A 21701-nucleotide genomic window follows, 5' to 3' on the forward strand; every position below is an offset into this window, starting at 1 on the left:
TTTAAAAGGGGAAAAAAAGCATGTTAGAACATTTTGGCTTTAAGGTCAGAATGTGATACAGAAAAGCTATTCAGTATTTTAGGTCAGTGAATATAAAAAAGTATTATCAGCTAAATGTTCTTAAAGAAAAGGTTCACTGTTACATTAAAACACTACTCAGCTGCCACTCTGTGCAAAAAATACCTCAAAAGTTTATCTGAAGTTGATGTCAGGGTTCAGCAGTCTGACGTGGACAAATCAAGTCAGTTTCTTCTAAAGTCTTTTTAATACAAAATTCCCTCTTGACTGACAAACTTGAAACAACGTGAGCCTTTGTTGATGAAGGTCCTCAGTCGTCCGGGTAATTCTAAGTGCTGTATCGTAGGCAGCTGGACGTGTTTCAGTTTCTTGAAGACGTTTCACTTCTCATCCAGGAAGCTTGGAAACTGGAGGGGAGCTGCAGGCTTTAACGTCTCTGTGGGAGTGTCCTTACAGAGTCGTTAGGGCCACTTGTGGGTTGTTGACTGAAATATCTAAAAGTAAAAGTTCTGAGTATGCAGAATGGCTCCTTATAGACTTTACCTTGTGGTCTTGTACTGCTGGGTTATTATTAACAAATACATTAATATGTAAGCAGCATGTTAATGTTATGAACAGAGGTGGAAGGAAACTGCATATACTCAAGTATTAGTACAGTTTTGAGATATTTCCATTTAATACTACTTCATACAGTACCTTTACTCCACTACATTTTTTGTGAAATATTGTACTTTTTACTGATTGACATTTTTTAGACAAATATAGTTAAAACCAGGCACTTTTCATATTAAGATTGTATACATTAAAACAATTAAAATAAAAAAAATACATCAGCTGAATAAAATGCAATGTATTGTTCAGAATAAACTGATTCTTTACAAAAAGACAAATTAAATCAATGTCTAGTTGAAGCCTCTTGTCGTGTTTCAGATGTGTATGACTTGTTGAAAAGAGATTTTCCCTCTGTATATTTACTTAGATACATATCTGATAATACTCTTTTACTTTAACTCAAAATGACTTACAAGTTGTATTTGTAGTTTTACTTAAGTAGAGAATGTGAGTACATTTCCGACATAACTATGTACTGTAATATGTGCACATGTGTACCATAAGCATTACTCAAATACATCTAGTGGAGAGGTTGAAACCAGCATGTATTGTAGCAGTATTATATACAAGTACGTGTACACAGTTTTATTTTTCACTTTTATTCTTTCTGCCTTTTTTGTAACTATTCTGGAGTCTAAATATTTGATTATCGCCCTCACTATCACAGCAGAGGACAGAATGGAAACAACACAAGGCCCCCAAGGGACCAGCATGCCCCCTTCTCCATCACCCCCTACAGGGGGCAGAGCTACCCTGGCTGCTGTGGATATAGTGGTGCTGGTCATCTACTTTATACTGGTTCTGGCTGTTGGCTTCTGGGTAAGTCAAACAGGTCTCAGAATCAGTCTGTATCATTCACAAACGTTTCACTTTCTAGTCGTGCTGCCTTTAAAAGCCTCTTGTCGCTCCTCAGTGTGTTTGTGAACCTGCATTTTTCTGTCTGTAATGCGTTTTCTCCCCACGCTGCATGAATATGCTGAACTTGTCAAGAAAATTGTTGACTCACATAAATTCAGATGGAATTTAACTATTGTAAATCATGAGAAAACACAAATAGTTTCTTCTGCTTGTGATTTAGCATCACTGTCTGACCATTTACCTGCAAAAAAGCTGTGATCCTTGATTACAAACAAAGAAAACACCTTTTTTTTGTTTGTTTGTGGTCTGAACAACCGTAGACTTCTTGGCTTTCTGCTCTACATTTCCAGAACATCTGTTACTGTATGTAACACATACATACAAATGCAGAGCAGGAAATATGTTGTTCAGTGGCAGATCACGATGAAAATGAGCAAATCCAACAGTTGTCAGACAAATCCTGGTCGTTTACATGAAGCAGGGGTCATGAATAAGTCACACAACTCACACATGAAGCAGTTTCTAAGTGCTTTACAATCACTTTGAAAGGAGGAAGAGTTGCTTCAAGTAGTTTTTTCTATTTGAAGTTGTCTTCTACATCTACATTCAGTGAGGTTTGACAGCAGAGCAGCAGCAGAACCACTCAGCAGCAGGAAGTGCTGGTTGGGGATCTTATGAATCAATATTATATATTATCTTTACAAGGTTTCTTATTTTTCTGTCAGTCCATGTTGAGAACGAAGCGCAGCACGGTGGACGGATACTTCCTGGCTGGGAAGAACATGACCTGGTGGCCGGTGAGTCAAACACAGAGACTATTGTGAAGGAAAATATGTGATGGTAGTCGTATATTTAATGGTATGGAAGCCCTGAGAGTTTTGTCAGCATCCCTTTTTTTAAAAAAAAGTTTTGGCAGTTAGTTTTCTTTCTTATTTTTGGTCCAGAAGAAGTATTTGTTCTTAATACTCATTTCAAATAAAAGGAGTCACCACATTTTTAAAAAAAAATTATTTTTTTTGCCTTATAGGGCTTCCATATAGTGGACGCCTCAGTGACCTACATCTATTTATTTATGTTTTATCGCCATATACCAACTGTAGCATGATCAGACTTCAGATGGAGGCAAAATGTTCTTTAGTTCAAAGTCAAACGCGGAGCTGGTCCTGATTTGGACTCTTTCATCTATATTTAGGTGGGCGCCTCGCTGTTTGCCAGTAACATTGGCAGCGGACATTTCATCGGCCTTGCGGGGTCAGGAGCTGCAGCAGGAATCGGGGCCATTGCATACGAGTGGAATGTAAGAGATTTTAACACAAAAAAGAGTTTGATATGTCGAACAGCTGATGTTTTCCACGTCTGAAGTGTTGAACGTCTGGTCTCCGACAGGGTATGCTGATGGTGCTGCTGCTGGGATGGATCTTCCTGCCCATTTATATCTCCTCAGGGGTGAGGCACATGAAATAGCACACATTGTGCACATGCATGATTTTGTTTATTTGTTCTATCTCTGAACTCTTTCATCTCCAGGTGACGACCATGCCAGAGTACTTGCAGAGGCGATTTGGGGGCAGAAGAACACAGTTGTTTATAGCCGTCCTGTACTTATTTATTTACATCTTCACAAAGATATCGGTAAGATCCAAATCCACAGAAATGTTCCACCTGCATGTGTCAAAAACATTCTTTCTACCTTATATCCACACCGTGCATGTCTCAATGTGTGTGTTTCTGGTCCAGGTGGACATGTATGCAGGTGCAGTGTTCATTCAGCTCGCCCTACAGTGGAACATCTACCTGGCTGTGGTGCTGCTGCTGTCCATCACTGCTCTCTACACTATAGCAGGTCACCTCTCACCTTCCCTCGCCATTTTAATTACATGGAAATAGATATAATGTGCTTGTTCTGTATGTCACTGACTGTCGCGTGTCTCTTCCAGGTGGTCTGGCTGCAGTTATCTACACTGATGCCGCTCAGACTGCAATCATGCTGATAGGATCTCTTATCCTCATGGGCTTCAGTAAGTCCAACTGATGTGCTCACATCACCAGAACTTTACATCCCGGTTTGTCTGACCCTGCTGTCTCTCTTCCAGGCTTTGCCGAGGTCGGAGGCTGGAACACTCTGATGGAGGGATACGCCAACGCCATCCCTTCGGTCCGCGTGCCAAACTCAACCTGCGGCATCCCTCGAGATGACGCCTTCCACATATTCAGACACCCGGTGAACTCTGACCTGCCGTGGCCCGGCGTCATCATCGGCATGTCCATCCCCTCCATGTGGTACTGGTGTTCTGACCAGGTACCGTAATGACATAGCACATTTCCTGACAAATAAGAGTTGAGAAAAGAAGATCCAGCGTCACCAAATTTATTAAAGGACGAGTTCACCCAAAGTGAATATTCAGTCGTTACACTCTCACCCTCAAGCTGATGGAAAGTCGGGGGAATTTTCGTGGTCCACAAAACATTTCTGGAGCTTCACAGCAAAAAGTAAACAACTCAAGAAGATGGGGACTTTTAAAACATAAAAAAATCGCCCCCTGAAGAAGTTCAAAATGGCTCCGTACAGCTCATCTGACTTAATCTAAGAAAAAAATCAGATAGTACACTTTAATCTTTGTATTTAAATTACATCGTGCTCTGTTAAGCCTGATCTCTACAGGGAGGGCAGGTTAAGAGCATATAAGGACCCCAAAGTTGCCATCATGAATATAAAGTTTTTATTTTTCATTTATTTCACTTGTAAACTGTCAAGGAGTCTTTCATCTATAAAAGATGAAAGTATAATTTAGTGTTTTTTGATCTTGTTTATGCTGCTCTAACAAATTCCTCTGAAGTTAAATATGAAAGAGTCCTCATCTGAAAACCCCACTTTTGAGAATCTGGCATGTTTTTTGGCTCTTCGGGGAGGTTAAAAATTCCTTTTATACACTATCAGAGCGACACTTTGCCCACCAGCCAAACCTGAGACAACAGAAGGCACGAGAAGTTTTAATGAGTGTTTCCTGTCTTCTCAGTTCAGCCCTTGTAGCTAATTTGTGCACATAAACATTTACCCACTTACCTGCCAGCTAAGTGCTTTCCTCATCCATTCTCCTATTAAACTTTACTTACAAACAGCTGCAGATCATTATAACTCATTAACCAGCGGCCCCTGGGAGTTAACTGAGGGTCTGTGACTCACTGCAGGTGATTGTGCAGCGATCCTTGGCTGCGAAGACCCTGTCCCATGCAAAAGGCGGCTCGCTGCTGGCTGCTTATCTGAAGATTCTGCCTTTCTTTGCCATCATGCTGCCTGGCATGATCAGCAGGATACTTTTCACAGGTACAGTATGACATTTAGGTTTGAATGAATAAAGGTACTCAGTTCACATTCAGGTTGCACTGCTGCATTGAGAGTTTTAATATCTAAAAAAGCTTTTAAATAAGATGTTTTAATGATATGTTCTAGATGATGTGGCGTGTGCAGACCCTGAGTTGTGCAAACAGATTTGTGGAAACCCGGTGGGCTGCACAGACACCGCCTATGCCAGACTGGTGATGGAGCTGCTGCCTGTAGGTGAGACAGTTTCCTGCCCCGCCTCCTGCTTTATTTACACATGCCTGTCTGCATCCCTTTTATACCAGTGTCGGTGTGTTTTCTCTTCCAGGCCTGCGAGGTCTGATGATGGCGGTGATGATCGCCGCCCTCATGTCCTCGCTGACCTCCATCTTCAACAGCTCCAGCACCATTTTCACCATGGATCTGTGGAAGAGTTTCCGGACCAATGCATCCGAGTGGGAGCTTATGTTAGTGGGCAGGTATGTGACCTGACATTACTCAAGATATGGTCCAGCATGTATGCTCTGTACTGCAGCACTGGTTTAAAGGTGCAATATGCGAGAATCGGCCTCCTCTCAAATTATACTCCAAACAAAAAATAAGCAAAATATCACCAGGGTAAACGCTGCCGTTAGCTATTTAGCTCAGTTAGCTGTACAGCTAGTGGTCCAGACTGGAAGCTCAGAGTGGTATTATAACAAAGTACGGGCCAGGGCTAGCTGATTAGCATGCTAACTTCAGTAGATATCTCTTAAACACAATAGATCGCCGTCTTCGATAGAATATCAGACTCTTATTAGTTAATTTTTGTGTGCTTTAAACAAAAATTCTTACGTATTGCACCTTTAATCCTGCATCAGTAATGATTTAGGCATTTTTAAACATGTCAAGAATGTTCAAGATTTTCCGAGGTAGACGCACAGTATGTCGTTTCTGCCACTAGAGTATCCCGATCAGAACAATCACAACAGAAAACATAGCTTGATGATGTCGTGAAGTAGCGTGGGATCATGGGAGTTGTTGTCTTCAATGTTAAACGAGCACCATTATTTACAAAAATCAATCTAATGTAACTTTTGAAATAAAACTTTTAAACTCAAGTTTCTCTGGCTTTGAACACTGTTGAAAACATTTAGGATAATGTAAGTACACAACTCAACACAATTTATAACTTATTAGACATTTTAATGCTGCAAATGTAACATTTTTACAATCTTGCCTTCAAAAGGAGCCAGCGTCGCTACAGAGAGCAGCCTGCTGTCTGCTTTTTCCACGGAGCTCTTATGTTACAGGTTAAAGGCTTATAAACCATGTCGAATATTTCATCCCCACTCGGGCCGTCTGCATTTACAAAGTAACCACATATGTCATTATAATGCACTTTGGATGAAACCCTGCACCAAATTGCATGTTAAATTGTTACATTTTCTGTCATGCTCGCCCGATCCGTAACCTCTCAGTCCACACATTCCTAAATAATGACTTTACCAGATTTACTTTTCAAACCGACACACACACAACCTCAGCTTTCCATTCCCTTCATGTCTCTGCAGAACTGAATTAGATTATTATCTGGCATTAACAACACAGATCTCATGCTTCACATGCAGGATGTTTGTGCTCGTGCTGGTGGTGGTGTCCGTGCTGTGGATTCCTGTCGTCCAGGCCAGTCAGGGCGGGCAGCTTTTTATCTACATCCAGTCCATCAGCACCTACCTCCAGCCCCCGGTCTCCATCATCTTCATCATGGGCTGCTTCTGGAAGAGGACGAATGAGAAGGTGAGTCTGTGTGGCCTCTGGATGTTTCTGTGACTGATGGAAATAAATGTTTATTCATTCATTGAGACACTGAAGAAAGAGTTTCTCATCATTTTGATGTAGTTTTTTGAGATCTAAACGTAAGAATTTTGTTATATGACCCCTTATCCATACATTTATTCCATTATTTGTGTGTGTGCACTGGTGTGATAGCAACAACACTGCAAAGAATTCAGATCCTGGAGTGAACCTAATGTCATAGAAATGTGAGACATCTCTGTTTCCAGTCCTGCTGTGACTTGAAGATGAAGTGTGTGATTGTGCTCGTAGTACACGCTCCTCTCCCTCCCCTCAGGGTGCGTTCTGGGGCCTAACTCTCGGCCTGCTGGTGGGCTGCATTCGCATGCTGTTGGACTTCATTTACCCGGCGCCTCTGTGCTACGAGGAGGACGACAGGCCTGGGGTGCTGAAATACGTCCATTACCTGTACTTCTCAGTCCTGTTGTCCTTCATCACCCTGGCTGTGGTGGTTGTTGTCAGTCTGGCTACAGAGGAGCCCAAACCAGAGCAGGTGAGGCCATTTCATCAGATGTAAATTAAAGGGTTTTTTTCTGTATTGTTTTATTTTCATATTCTGTGACAGTGTACAGAAAGATCTCTTTATGAGCCACAGATGAAGAAATCAAATTTAACTTTCCAGTTTTCATTGTTTATTGATCATTTTTTACTTGTTCAATTAGCAGACTTAAAAGTTAAAGTGCTGTAGTTTGCAGCACTTTCAAACTGTGACCAGATTTATCGTCATTGTCTCATTCAGAAATTACATCTTTATTTATTTTTGCTACAAATTCCCTCTGTAGGCAACAGGAAATAAATCAGATTTTCTTAGATGTTTGGAAGTTTTTATTCATTCTTTTTTTTTTTTTTTTTTTAAACAGATTAGTCGCCTCACCTGGTTCACCAGGTTTGACCCTGTGGAGCCCAAAGAGCAGGTCTCCCCAGTGGAGCAGAGCACTAAGACCTTAGAGGAGATTACTATACAGGCGAGTGAGATGGACGTCACAGGGAGAGAGCCAGAGGACAGCAACGGGAAGGCATGTCATCACAGGAAAGGTGGGTCTCTGTCCTGTTTGCTGTTACACTTTTCCATTCGACCATGTGTCAGCCTTGCCCCTGAACGCACCATCTCTCTCTCTCCAGACTCTTCAGCCTCCCTGACCAGCGTCAGGAACCAGTCCCGGCTGATTTCTGCCCTCTACTGGCTGTGTGGGATGGAGAGAAGGACGGAGGGAGATAATAATCCTGTGACGCCTCCTGCTCCTGAAGAGACCACCTGTTCCCTGGAGGAAAAACCACGTCTGCGTACCGTTGTCAACGTCAACCTCATCATTTGCCTCTCTGTGACTGCCTTTATCATCGGCTACTGGGCTTGACAGGCCAGTTATGACACTCTCAATGGACACATGGTGAAGGGGGGAAATTAGTGTACAGTCTTACATTTTTCTTTTGCTGCTCCTAAAACTGAGTGAGATTTGTAAAGTGCGATTGGTCCATACAGCTACGCTATTTCCTTTAAAACACACAGCTTAAATCAATAATACGCAAAATTCCAGTCATTTGTAGCACGATTACATTTGTAATCTTTCATGGAAGGAATGCTTCTGTCTAATGTTTTGATAAAATCTCCATTTACACTGTGAACTGAAAAACAAACTAGTCTTTTTAATGCTTTTTATCCAACTTAGTTTAAAGAATTATTAAAAACAATTAACATTTTTTTTGACAAAATGACAAACAACTGATGAGAAGAAACTGACAACACTGTAAAATGTTGAACCATCTTTAATTATCAAGAGTAATGATGCATTGTATGATGCATTATGTGCAGAAAAGCCAACATAAAAATGCTGAAAAAACAGAGGAAATAAAAAGAAATAATAAATCAAAGAGCTGGAAAACACCCCAACAAGGTAAAGATTGTCAGCTGCATTAAAAAAAAAAAATACACAAAGAGGAATTTAATTATTTGGCTGCATTTGGTCGTAGCTTTGAGCTCGAGTGGGAGTGATCAGGTACAAGTCATCACAATCAGTTTGTAAGAAAAATCCCTTTTAATGATAAAAGCATCCAAGAAAATAAATTCAGCTGAAATCAAAAACAATTCAGATGGAAAACAAAATAAAAAGTATACCCCACTGGATCATGAAAACTACCTGGAATACCAAAAAATTACAGCATACAGGTATGTGCTGTGGAGAGGACACCACTCGAGGACAACTGCATTTCTATATTGCACTCTTGCCAAAATATTTGGTCATTAGCAACCATCATATAAGCCGAGCAGCCCTAAATTTAGTCAATTTCCTTTGGCCCATTTCTTTGGTCCTTTACACAAGTATGTTGAAGTGTTTGGCACGTGTTGAAAAGTCAGCTGAAACTGACAAACTCGAAAATGATTATGGGGATGCCAGAATGTGATTCATGATAAATAAATCATCAGCTATCTCCACACTGTGTTGCTGAATAATAAAAATACTGGTCATCAGGACTGACCTTGTGCTAAAACCAGATTTCTGTCTCCAAAAACATTCATGGCATTGAACCTGTAGCGTCGACGGCAAAGAGGAAGCAGGAGACTCACTGAGTTCAGCTGCTGTCCCATGAGCCTCGAGTCTAGCAAGGCTCTGCAGTCCAATCTTAAAATACCCAGCAGTATACAGAACAAAGGATGATTGATATGAAGTCTAATAGCTGGACAGGAGTCGTGTGGTTTATAGCACCACTGCAAGATGAGGTTTCTGGTTTGAGTCTCAGGGAAACAGAAGAAAAGGCAGCCGAGTCTGGCATCGTGTGCGTGGAGCGTTCGTTGGAGCGAAACCGATGAGTTACCTGTCTGATATTTGAACAATCTGTTCGAGGGAGGATTTCGGATGATCCCTCACAGAATAGTGCTCTCTGTCTGGATCTGAGGGTCTAGGGGCGGGGTTGAGGAGGTGGTGGCGGCGGCAGCAGTGGGCTCTTGTCCAGCAGAGCTTTCCCCTTGTTGGACCTCAACCACCTCGGGGATGAGGGCTCGTCCAATCCCCTTTAGGACCAGGCCTCCATCTGTGCAGGACAGTTAAGAGTCAGAGTCATCACATAAATCGGTGTTGGACTTGAGCTCAAGCAAAACCAGGGGCACACACACCAGCTTTACACACTCAGTAAGACACCAAGGATTGATCTTTCTGTCAATTTTTGTCAGTATACCACATTTTTAGAGGTGTAGTGGTTGTTGAAGAGTATCCTTGGTGTGTTAATATTTTAATGCAACACATTTCTCCATGTTCAAGAAGTGCACGTACAGATGAACAGCACACGGTCAGTTTAAAGTCGGTTTAGTGTGTTTGAACGCGTGTTAGTTATCACAAAAAACAGGAGGGATGGCGTTGGGAATTAAAGCATGTTAGTTTTGTTGCACAGCAGGGTTTCAAGGCACATTTGTATACATGAATATATGTATACAGTATGCGCACAGCCAGCGATCGCACACAAAAAAGGAGCAAACGCCACGGACACACACACATGCAGTGCACACAGAAGCAAGGCATCAGCCAATCAAATCCTTACCGTTACCTGCCTTGCAAAGCTCATCTTACAGGCAGGCCAGCAGCTCAGACATCTGCAATATTTACACATTTTCTGTCATGCATTAGATCACCACAGTTACATTTAGTGTGTGAGGCACTATGACACCAAAAGCCAGGAAACTACACAGAGTAACGCCCTGAGAGGAGGCTGAAATCACTCGATACTGAACACAGTATCAGCAGGCGAGCAGCAAGTGATTTCAGTCGCGGCCAACGTCTAGAGAAAGAGATCACGTTCAACGATGTTAAACTGCACTAAAGAATACAAGAGTTGCTCACCACATCAATAGGAAACTAATTTTTTCTCTGACTTACTGCAATCTTGGAATAACTTTTCTCAAGTTTAATTTTAAGGTACTCACATTTCAGTATTTCCATTTTATGCTACTCTATACTTCTACTCCACTAAGATTCAGAGGCAAATATTGTTCTTCATTAAGCTGCAGCTTCAGATTATTAATAGAAAATATGATCAACAAATAAATGCTAATGTATCATTATAGGTAAATTTAAAGATTATTGATCCCTGTGGAGAAATTCACACGTTAGAGCAGTATGTAGAGTAAAATAAAGTGAAGTAGATCATTATGCATCAATAATTCTAATATAATAATATGTTGTATAATGTATAGGATTCTGAAATGGGCCAAACACACTGAATGTGTCTAAGGTTCGCGTTTTAAATGGCCGCATCAAAAGCATCATGAGGCGCGCCAAACTGCCTTGACGCTCCGTACTCCGACCTTGTTTCCGTATTGAAGCATCAAATGAGGATCCAGTGACCATAGCTGCTTTTCTGCAGCTGCAGTACCCGTTTCGAGAGATATATATCAGAGCTGAGGTGCTGCACACCACTGCACCCTGTGAGGACACACTGCTCTGAAATCTCTCATCAGTAATGACCAGATTGACCTGTTGTGAATACTTAACCTACTTCTGTCATACTGAGGCAAATATTGTATTTTTTTCTCCGCTATCTGTACTTGTAAAACTGAATTTTGTGATCACAGGAAGCAGTTTACCTGTTATGATCTTGGAGGCGGAGCTGCAGATGCCATTACCATTGTCATTCGCAGCAGGTTGCGGGGGCGGCGGCATGCTGGGTCTGGGCCGCGGCCTGGGAGCCGGTCTGGAGGGGCGAGGGAGAGACCCGTAGTGGTGGGAAGACAGCGGGCTGGAGTGCGATCCATCATGAGGCGGAGTGTCGGGAGGGGTGGGACTGCTGGGAGGGGAGTGCTCCGACTCCCCCTGTGCTTGGTGGGCTTGTGGAGGCTGTGGGGGCGGGTGGCTCGGGGCGTGGATGAAGCTGTCCTTGCTGGGGTTGCGTCGTGGCGTGATGGGCGGGTGGGTGTTCCCAGGCTGGGAAGCGAAGGGGCTGGCCTGTTTGGGCGGGGCTGGGGCCTGCTTCTTGGTGCCTTCAGAGGTAAACATAATTATCACATGATATTAATGATACTAAATGATGGGAATTAGAGCTGCAACGATTAATTGATTAGTTGTCAACCACTAAATTATTATTTTTTTTTTTTTTAAGAATCGGCCACAAAAATGTATTCTGTGAACATATCACCAGGGTAATCGCTAACTGCTGTTACCTGTAGCTGCCTTTAGCCAATTAGCTTAGTTAGCCATGCAGCTGGCTGTCCAGACTTGGCAACTTGGAGTGGCATTATGACAAAGGACAGGCCAGGGCTAGCTGGTTAGCATGCTAACAGTAGTCGTCATTGACATCTTTGACATAACATCAAAACTCTTATTTCTTCACATTTTTCAAATAATTTTAGTTAATTTTTGAATGTTTTAAACTAAAATTCTTACATATTGCACCTTTAATCAAGAAAATAATTGACAGATGAATCAACAATGAAATGAATCGTTGGTTGCAGCCCTAATGGCAATACGAATGTACGTTCTCTCACCTCTGCGAACCATGTGTGGACTGGGCCCCCTGGATCCACCCTGCGAGTGGGGGGTTCCTACTGTAAGGTGGAGCGAACCATTCCTCTGGGGAGGGGGTGTGGACATGAGCTCACGGGCTGGGCTGTGGAAATACAACGAATCTAGATGTTACTCCACCGACATGTTGTCTATGCTTTACATTTAACAAGCAAGTGCTGCATCGGTGCAAGAGTTCATGCATAATGTATAAAAACAAATATATTTCCAGTCAAACGAGGGTTATCACATTAACAGTAACTTTATCAAAAAACAATGAATTTTAAAAAGAGGATGCAAAAATCAGAAGTCTGTTCAGTCATGTGTTACATGCAAAATCAGACACTGCCACAAAGTAGTCACTCAGACAGACACGCTGACAGGCAGGCAGGAAGGAAGGGGGTATATTTATAAAAATGGACTGAGTTTGGTCAATCATCACAACAAGCAGGATAAAAGTCGTCTGTAAACAAAGCATCACATGATTTTTGTTGCATTACATTCTTAATTAGTTAAAAATGAAGGCAAATTAAAAGCTGTGGACGTAAAGACATTGTTATTCTTGTAATTTTCTGTTTTATCACATCTGATTGGGGAACTCAAAGACGAATCAAACACATAAAGGTTGACTCCGGGTGATTGGCTGCGAGCAGGCGGTGGAGTATTGTTGCTACCTCAGCTCGCTCCTCCTTACCTGCTCTCCTCTGCGCTGAGCTGGGTTACAACCTGAGGTTTCACTGTCGCTACCTGGACCCCACCACCCAGACCACCTCCAACACCACCGCCACCACTCAGGAGAGGCTGCTCAGCCTCTGTAGCCGGGGACGGAGCCTGGGGCTGGGGCTCAGGCTGGGCGGGAACCCCGGCTTCCAGAGGGGGCAGTGGGGGTTGGAAGGTGGGTGAGGTCGGGTGCTTTCTATTTACAGCGCTGGCTCTACGTGGAGCGGGCTCCGGCTGTTTGTTAACAGTGCTAGGGAAGGGGGGGAGAGGGGAGAGAGTTCAGGAGGGCAAACCATACGCCATCAGACAGAATGAAAGGGCAGGAGACCGAGAGAGACAAGAGACAGACAGAGAGAGATGGTGCGAGAGACAGAGAGAGACTCCACTTCCTGAGTTCAAAGAAACCAGCTCAGAAACAAGAACCCAAAGAGGACATAAAACCACATGACAGTGACCTTTAAAATAGAACAACTTTGAGCTGCGACGTCTCTGCAGGGACAGAGGAGACAGATGCCAACACCATACAAACAAAATGCAACAGAGGAAGCCCACACAGAACATAAAACCAGCAACCTACAGTGTGACCTAAGCTTTAATTGGAAACAAAGGAGATAACACAAGAGTACACAAGAGTAACACACGAGAATTGCAGCTATAGACAAAATGGTATCCAGTTGACACTGAAAACATTAAAAAAGGCTGAAAGAGAACTGCTTTTTCATTATGCTCAGTATGAACCTTGAGGAAAACAACACTGATTAGCTTGTGCTAAAATAAGCTAAACATAACAGAAATGGGGTGCAAAAATCATACATGACATCATTCCCTTCTTTGGCTTGTCAGTAAATTAAATTCATGGGAGCTACGTTGAACTACGGCACAGCTTTGAAGTCTGGACTGGGCAGATCTTCAGTGGGTGTTTCAGTGACTGTGATGGACTCGTTGGCCACTACATAGAGGGCCGACACGGCCGGGCCCCGCGACTCCTGCCTGCTCAGTGTCTTGGGACGAGACGGGAGGGTGAGGGGCAGGCTGAGGCTGAGGTTGGGGCGAGACAGGTACCTGTCTTTACGGGGGGTGTGACTGTCCCCGTCCTGCCCCACCAGGCTGCCGGGGCGTTTCCTATCCAGGCTGGGTTCGGGATCTGGGGTGGGCGGGTGCGAGGGCAAGGCGAACATGCCCGAAACGTTGAAGTCCACATCTGGAGGGAAGACGGTGGGAAGCAAACAGAGAAGATATGGTCAAAGTTATGATGGGATGATCAGTAGATTTATGTTAGTCGTTTGTTAGCCATGCTAACTGATATACACACACACCTCAGACTGAATAGTATTACAGTAGTAGTAGTAGTAGTTGTAGTAGTAGAGGTATTAATCCTCTGACTTGTCATGTAGCGCCATCATCAGGTCAAAATATGAATTTGTACAAAACCAATGCCAATTCTCAAATGTTAGCATGCTAACACAAAACTTCAGTGGTGATCATGGTTACCATTATACCTAAAAATCAGCATGAACCTTCAAAACTTGAAGCTTTTTTAAAAATAAAAAAAAATACTTTGCAAATAAAACAAACAGATGTTTTACCTTCAGGGAAGAACCAATCAGCGTGCTGGATAATGGGCTCAATGATGGCGACCACATGGACAGATGTAGCTGCTGCCATCTCTGCCAGCGTCCTGAACACGACCACACACGGACAGGATGATTCATCAACCTCAGCTTCACTTTGTGCTCATTAAGTTAACATAAATGAGGAAACGGATCAGAGTTATTACCCCTCAGTTTTAGCCCAGAGCAGGTTGGGCCCCAGGACGATGGCGATGTTGCTGGGAGTCATCTTATTGACCTCGCTGTCCTGAGCCAGTTTGGCCAGAAACTTCACCAGATACCTGCAACAGAGTCCACTTGCTTTAAAAACCTCGAAGCTCTGGCAGCCATTTTTCATTACATGGTTTTCAGCTAACTGATATGCTAAGCTAATGGTTCCCAAGCTTAGCCTTTGGATTGGCAGCAGGGCCAATGACATAAAATGACATAAAAGCATTAATCACAGAGAACTTAGAAAAAACTAGAATAGCAATCAGTAGAGTGCATACCTCCACCAAGGCCCAACAGTCCCCTTCAATTCTATCAAGCCTAGTCCAATATCAAACTCAATGTCAACCCTGTTTTTATCTAAATTTTAAACCACCCATAACTTCTTAACCATAATCTAAGCTCACCAGATCTTGAATCTGCGTCACATCATTCTCACTCATACTGTAGATACCAGCCACCTAAATACACCTTTCAGCAATTATTCTACCATTTATTATACCATACAAATGGTAGCTTTATAGTTCATTTTACTTGTGTTACTATTTATTTCACTTGTAATAATCAATGAATTGTTTAATAAACCACTTATTAAACAATTGCTTGCAGCTGATGTTTATAAACCTTTACAGTTGCTTCATCTGTATCTTTTCATTGTCTTGTTATGTCTTTTAAACGCATTTTTAACATTTTCTTAGCATCTTATTTTAATGCATTTCTTTGTCTCTGTAAAGCACTTTGAGTTGCCTTGCGTCTGAACGGTGCTATAAATAAACCCTCCTCGCGTTGCCTCGCCTCAGACTTCTTGTGAGGTCATGACCGCATGCAGGTTGAGAAGCAACGTTCTGAGTAGAAGCGAGCGCTCGAGAGAGACGTCTAATTAGGCGCCGTGCGACTGACACCGAACTCGTAAGACAGGTTTCTATTGTACGACTCGTTAAAGTCTGCTGCGTCAAACACAGAACAGAAATTAACTCTATACATTCAGCTCAGTGCCGATATGCTTTCAGAAACAACAACACAGTGTACTGCATCATCTGAACAGAGCACGCTCAAGCTGAAGATGCTCTTACCTGAGGTTTGCCTTGTGACTCTTTGGCAAACCGTCACACGTCACCCACAACGCCTGAAGCCTCTTGTCAGGGTCAGACACACTGAAACCACACACAAAATATATCACCTTCATGCATAAGTACTAAAATATCTAAAGCAACCACAGAGCACACACGTCTTCAGGTGCCTGTTTCCTGCTTATTAGCACAGAGCGAGTGTGTGTTACAGGACATTAAAAAGTCACGTCTGTCTCTGTGTGTGTGTGTCTTCTCACTTGGAGGCCTGTAACCACTCGTCGTACATGCCAAAAGTCATTAGAGGTTCAGGAAGTTCCCTGAGGTAGGACTTCAGGGCTCCTGTGTGTGAATAGACAAGCTATGAGAAAATGATCTGGACCAGATGGTTTTACTCTTTGTGGATTTGTAGAAGAGGTCGTACCGGCGACGGCGTGGGGATCCGAGTAGAACTCCTCGAGCTGCGAGGTGGAGCAGTCCAGCGCTGCTTTTAACTTCTTCAGCTTTGAAGCTCCGGCAGCTATTCTGAAGAGACCCTGCGAGGAGAAAAAGAGGAAAATGACTGGACAGCACATTGTTTTGACAGGTACAGGTGACTGGTTTCAATCCTGAAAATAGAGAAGTGAGTCCAGGTTGGTATGAGAAAAGGAGAAGTTTATAACGAGTCCGCTGAATGACCGAGAAAGTCGGGGGAGATGTGGCTCTTTCGGGATGAGTATCCGACAGAAATACAGCAGGACTTTTGTTTCCGTTAATAAAAATATCTTGAATAGTCCTTCTTGGGGAGTCTAGAGATATAGTTAAATTTGTGTAATAGTGAGTGCGCTAATGGATAACAGATGCCTGCGCACACACACATAACGCAGCCTCAAGGCTAACTGACCACAAGTTGGCTGCAGATGTTTCCAGACTGTACGAGCAGTCCACATGACCCACATCTCCTGCCAGCTCTGACAGAGCAGAGCAGAGCAGAGCAGAGCGGTAAAGTTTTACGGGGACAAATTTATGTCAAAAAAAACATTTCTGGTTAATTAAACGTTCAACTTTGCCCTACTTCAAACGTTCTCCTTTCTCTTCTGACATGACTCGTTCCATACCTCCTCCTTCATGCCGGTCTCCAGCAGCATCATGACGCAGGCCTCGATGGGCAGAGCGATCTCGCGGTTACTCCTCTTCAGGTGCTCCTCCAGAGCCGTGCCGAACGCCGGCTTCTCCATCCAGGAGTCTAGAAGAGAAGAGCATCTTCAGCGACGACATTTCTGTTCCGTGTCCGTCTATAGTTCTTGGATAGTTGACAGTGAATAAGCAATAAGTCAACTTTTTGACTATGTGGAGGCTACGTGGTTTTAGTTTAAGTTGGACATGGATAAACCGATTATTTCGAACACAAATGAATCACTTTGTGTAATAATCGCTCCTTTGCCGTCACACCTTTCTGTAGTCTCTATCACGCACACGCACACACGTAAAAAGCAGATTAGAAACCAAACTCTGTGGCCAAGAAACCGGCTTTCTCCAGGAGAAATCTAGCCAGAGCATTCCAGTTTGTTTAATCGCCAACACCAATTACAGAATTTCTTGTTAAAATATCAGGTTACTGCACAAAGCTGATTGTAACCTGGTTGCTTGAGTGCATGACAACCTGGGATAGAAACTGATGTGATGACGTGATTTAAATCATGTTGTTTTCTTGGAAAGTTTAACTGATTTTGCTTCACTTCATCACCATCACCTGCAGCGCCAATTTCAAAAACATGTGTGTCTTTCTACTGCTGAGACAGCCCAGTTTTATGCATGGGCCATCGTTCCCGCAGTGAAGTACTTCTTTTAGAGTTTGAGGCCGAAATATGCAATTTCCATTCCAACTGCAGCGGCGATAAAGATACAAAACTCACGTATTCAATTGTTTGTGCTTGATTTTGATTAAAAAAAAAAAAAAAAAAATGCTGTGCTTCCACTGAGCTGGCCATGTTTTGACTGATTTTACTTGCACTTCTGACCCAACAAGCCACGACAAGTCTGCATTTCTCAGCAGCAACTGTTGCTGCCATCTCCACAACTACATTGGGCTTAAATGAGGAACTAAAAGCAGACATGCAAAGGTTGACTTTTGTGTTTTGTTGGCAGATTCACTGAATGTCTGTCTTATCTTGTGCCGTTCACCTTGCTGTATTTGGATAGTCGGTATAGCTGCCTCCAGAGCTGCCAGAGACCTCCTGTGGTAGTCTGCCTGGGCCTCTAATAACTGATACACAAACAGAAACACAGGTCATTGTATATACTGAAGCAGGCATCACCAAACAATACGGTTATAGTGGAATGGACCATATTTGCATCACATTTCCATTTTCCTTCAGGGTCATTAACGCTAAACTGAGGAGCACCCACCGTGACGTAATAGCGTGCGTAGTCTCCCTCTTTGGAAGCAAAGTTGTACATGTCTGCAGAGAGCTGGTCCTGTGGAGGGAAAATATATATATTCCATGGCAAAACAATATAGCAACCTTAAACCTTCTGCTTTACTTTACACAGAAACTTTTCATTAAGAGCAGATGAACTCCAGATGACAAAGCGATGACCTTTAGTGACATGCTCCTAATAATGTGCGTAGCATGTTTGCACCCGATCCGCTCCCGTTACAAGGCCTCCTTTGTTCAGGCGGTTCATAAGATGTGATCCTAACCTGATGAAGCGGCCCTGGCTGGAATGTAGAAATCCAAAACAATATGTACCTTGCATATTTCTACTTTGTTGAGAGCCTCGTCCATCTCGTCTTTGAGGGAGTCGGCCTTAGCTGCCATGGCCTGGTTGTTGGACTTGGCTGCCTGGTAATACCTGCACACGGAAGAATTATTGAGACTTATGCATGTCTACAGTAAGCATGAGTGTATTTGATTAAAGAAAAATCCTTTTCTCAGTATGCAAGCTCTTTTTCATATCCATTGATGACAGAACTGACTGCTCTTTTACAACAATTCATTTGGGTAACATTAGCTCAATTATTAGCGCAAGACAAATACCTGACTAGATACATATTGTTCCTGCTGTTCAAGTGATGGAGAGAACAACTTTCTCTCATAATTAAATTCCTGCGATACTGGCACAAATATATGAATTGACGTATACATATTTATTATAAAATATATACACTCCAGTCAGTAAGCAGACATATACTTGCTACTGCTGTAGCAGCGTTATTTTAGATCACACTACCTTGCTCGGCATGACCTGTCCTACTCTGCCTCTGATTGGCTACATCCTGCCCTTTAAGCAATGCACATGTGCAACTCTCACCAAAGCTTAAAGAGAGGCGAGATGTCTCACTCTGTAGCTAAAACGTAGCATAATAATAATGAAAAGTAGCATAATATGAGCTCTTTAAAGTGAATCCCCCCCACAAGATCGAGTGAGAGCAGGAGAAAGTGTGAAAAAAGGGAACTAGGCTTATCATGTTGCAAGCATTGAGATTTCACGAAAGTACAGATTTACAAAATCACTACAGTTCATGTGTGTCCACCACCCATTACTTTAATCTCAGAGAATATAAACATTTTTTCTCATAAATGTGAGTCTTTCTAGTAAATTTACCACTTTAATCTCAGATATTACGAGTTTTGTTTATTTTTTTTAAAAATATTTCCCACCTCCCCGGCTCCATAATTACTTTTTTTCCAACAACAGACTCAATATGCCATTGCGAGGTTAACATTTAAAACTAACGTTGCTAAATAAATTCAAACTGTAAGCCGGTGTACCTCGTCTTGGCCGAGTCGTAGTCCAGAACCAACTTGGCAAGTTGTTTTCTCTGTTTCAGAATGTTTGGAATCTCTATCTGTGAAAGAAACAGTGAAGCTCACAATTAAACACGTTTACATTCAACTCTGAGGATAAAACAACAATGAGAACATTTTGTCAATATATGACACAAAAAGATGCAAAATTCCATGTTGAATTTGACATCATGACACTTTAAAACACACACACAGATACACAGTTTGTTGGATCCTCTGCAGGCTCACTGAACGTTTCGGTGAAGTCGTTTGCTTAAAGCTTCAAATATGCAAATGTACAACTTAAATACAGACACGTGCAGGTGTGAAGTGATCACTACAGTGTAAATAGAGCTGCTGCTGTGTTTTTTGTTGTTGTTTTTTTTTTACCTCTGCCAGCTGGTTGAGAGGATCCATGATGTCTCTCTCAATCTGGACTTCATGCTGCATCAGTTCGGTCGCCAGCCTGCTCTCTGCCTCCCCACACACGTCCATCATCTTGCTGCTCACACAAGGAAACAGGGATGTATACAAAAATGACTGTGATCACTTCCTTTAGTATGTTTTGCTAATTAGGATCAATGCAATGTTTTTTTGAGAGGCACTCAAAAAACATTGCATTCTCAAACTTGTCTTGCCCGCAACAAAAATCTTGTATTTAAAGTTTCACAACTCACCCAATCAGACTCTCGTCTCCCAGCTGACCGCCGCCCTCCTGCATGGCCTGGGACAGCGTCGTCAAGGGCAACTTTTTCTGCGGCAAGTAAAGTTAAAAGTGTGAAGGCAGGCATGTAAGAGACGCATAAAAAGTAAGACAAAGCAACATATAACATGATTCCTTGTCAGTTTTGTCAGTTTTATTGCACGCGTCTGTAGCTGAGGTGGGTCTCTGTCTGTGCAGTGATAGTTGAAGCTGGCAGCAGGCCAGTGCTGAATATTTCTCTCCTGAGTCTCTCACATATCAGCATGTTACATAAGACGAGACGCTATGAGTCCATAGCACAAGATAGCAGGCTAACAGTGACAACATCGTCTCTGTGATCCACCCTTGTTAAATGTCTGTATGAGCTTAAGGGACTGCAGGTTTTTTTCACAGAGATCCTGACTTTGCAGCATGTCGAGATTAAAAAGATAAAATCATGGCTCAGCTGAGTGCTTCTTACATGTCTCTTCTCCGTGTCTGTGCCCAGCTGACCCTGCAGACAGGTCACCAGCCTCTTGTGCGTGTTGTGCAACACCAGGCGCACCAGCTCCATCCGCCTCTCGATCTGCACATGAGACACAAAGTGTTAGAAACACAGACACAGATGAACCAAATCAGAACTACTGTGAGCAGAGTTCACACATTTCCTGTCGAATAAAAGCAACAAAGGTGAGAGCTACAGATCAAAACATAGAGGCTGCGCCAGCGTACATCCATCTCTAAACTTTCCATCCCGCTCTTGTTACGGAGAGATGATGGAGGATGTCGGTGCTGTTTGTGTAGCTCTGTTCTGTTACAACAGGCAGCGCTGACAGACAGATGGAAAGACTCACGGCTGATAAGCGACACGGGCAGATGGATTGTGGTCTTTACCGGGAACAGGGAAAGCTTTCTTTGTCCCAACATATGAAGACTGCACGCAGAGATATGATGGAGGCCAACAGATGAAACACCACAACTGCAGGCCAGATCTACTGGTTATACTTCATGAGCAGTTATTTCACATTTCTCAGGTTACGACATACGTTTATTCAGAATGATTTTCTTTGTAGTTTTGGGTGAACCTTAATTACGTGCTGGTGCACCTAAATGAAAAGTGAGAAATCATAGTCAATCCCAAAAAATACTCAAGTTGAATCACAGAATAAAGGGAGAGACACAGAAAAAGCACTTGAATTAACTTATTTATTTTCAAAAACACAAACTAAATTGCAAAAATATATATTAGACGTGGGCGACAGTAAGTCAGCGCTGTAAGTGAGTGGATGTTTGGGAAATATGTCGCACAAAACGCATGGAGAGAATCTCCCTGAGAGGACGAGAGAAGAGCAAGCATCCAGCTCTGTGATCTCAGATTGTCCTTGAATGCACCACCAATGAGAGAGCTTATAGCTTGTGCTCACAAAATTCACGACCATGTGACAAACGACAACTGATGCTGGTGGCTGAACAGGAGGTTTAAAGGTCTGGTAACTACATAAGCAGGGTCTTT

The 21701-nt window shown here is 42.8% G+C and overlaps 2 protein-coding genes across 5 annotated transcripts in view; one reads left to right on the forward strand and one right to left on the reverse strand.

Annotated features, from left to right (window-relative positions):
• Positions 1–2219: 2219 nt before the first annotated feature.
• Positions 2220–8304, forward strand: slc5a11 (solute carrier family 5 member 11). Its single transcript, XM_084371136.1, has 14 exons — positions 2220–2285; positions 2681–2785; positions 2875–2934; positions 3016–3120; positions 3226–3331; positions 3426–3506; positions 3582–3787; positions 4678–4813; positions 4940–5047; positions 5139–5289; positions 6421–6589; positions 6924–7139; positions 7507–7681; positions 7769–8304. The coding sequence occupies exons 1-14, from the start codon at positions 2271–2273 to the stop codon at positions 7999–8001; spliced, it is 1866 nt and encodes a 621-aa protein (XP_084227262.1). The 5' UTR covers positions 2220–2270; the 3' UTR covers positions 8002–8304.
• Positions 8305–8392: 88 nt separating this feature from the next.
• The window catches only part of arhgap17b (Rho GTPase activating protein 17b), a 24051-nt gene continuing 10742 nt past the window's right edge, over positions 8393–21701 (reverse strand). The window contains exons 3-21 of one of the 4 annotated variants that reach the window (XM_084371133.1): positions 20670–20774; positions 20184–20260; positions 19897–20008; positions 19492–19568; positions 18469–18571; positions 18125–18193; positions 17900–17981; positions 16834–16961; positions 16161–16272; positions 15997–16078; positions 15743–15823; positions 14630–14743; positions 14439–14530; positions 13915–14053; positions 12827–13102; positions 12117–12238; positions 11220–11612; positions 10178–10229; positions 9548–9673 (exon numbers count right to left, since the gene is read on the reverse strand). In XM_084371133.1, the coding sequence (XP_084227259.1) occupies positions 10222–10229; positions 11220–11612; positions 12117–12238; positions 12827–13102; positions 13915–14053; positions 14439–14530; positions 14630–14743; positions 15743–15823; positions 15997–16078; positions 16161–16272; positions 16834–16961; positions 17900–17981; positions 18125–18193; positions 18469–18571; positions 19492–19568; positions 19897–20008; positions 20184–20260; positions 20670–20774 (2172 nt within the window). In that variant the 3' untranslated portion in view covers positions 9548–9673; positions 10178–10221. Of the gene's footprint in view, positions 9674–10177; positions 10230–11219; positions 11613–12116; positions 12239–12826; positions 13103–13914; positions 14054–14438; positions 14531–14629; positions 14744–15742; positions 15824–15996; positions 16079–16160; positions 16273–16833; positions 16962–17899; positions 17982–18124; positions 18194–18468; positions 18572–19491; positions 19569–19896; positions 20009–20183; positions 20261–20669; positions 20775–21701 lie in introns of all 4 variants that reach the window. The other 3 variants (XM_084371134.1, XM_084371132.1, XM_084371135.1) reach the window with 3 other exon arrangements.

Source organism: Pagrus pagrus (genome assembly GCF_965226575.1).
Source record: "Pagrus pagrus genome assembly, chromosome: 13".
NCBI classification, from domain to species: domain Eukaryota; kingdom Metazoa; phylum Chordata; class Actinopteri; order Spariformes; family Sparidae; genus Pagrus; species Pagrus pagrus.

Excerpts from the sequence above, each read along its gene's own strand:
- slc5a11 (XM_084371136.1), top strand. Across the intron at positions 2,935-3,015 it reads CCATTTATATCTCCTCAGGG|GTGACGACCATGCCAGAGTA; the intron begins GTGAGGCACATG and ends TTTCATCTCCAG. Across the intron at positions 4,814-4,939 it reads CAGCAGGATACTTTTCACAG|ATGATGTGGCGTGTGCAGAC; the intron begins GTACAGTATGAC and ends GATATGTTCTAG.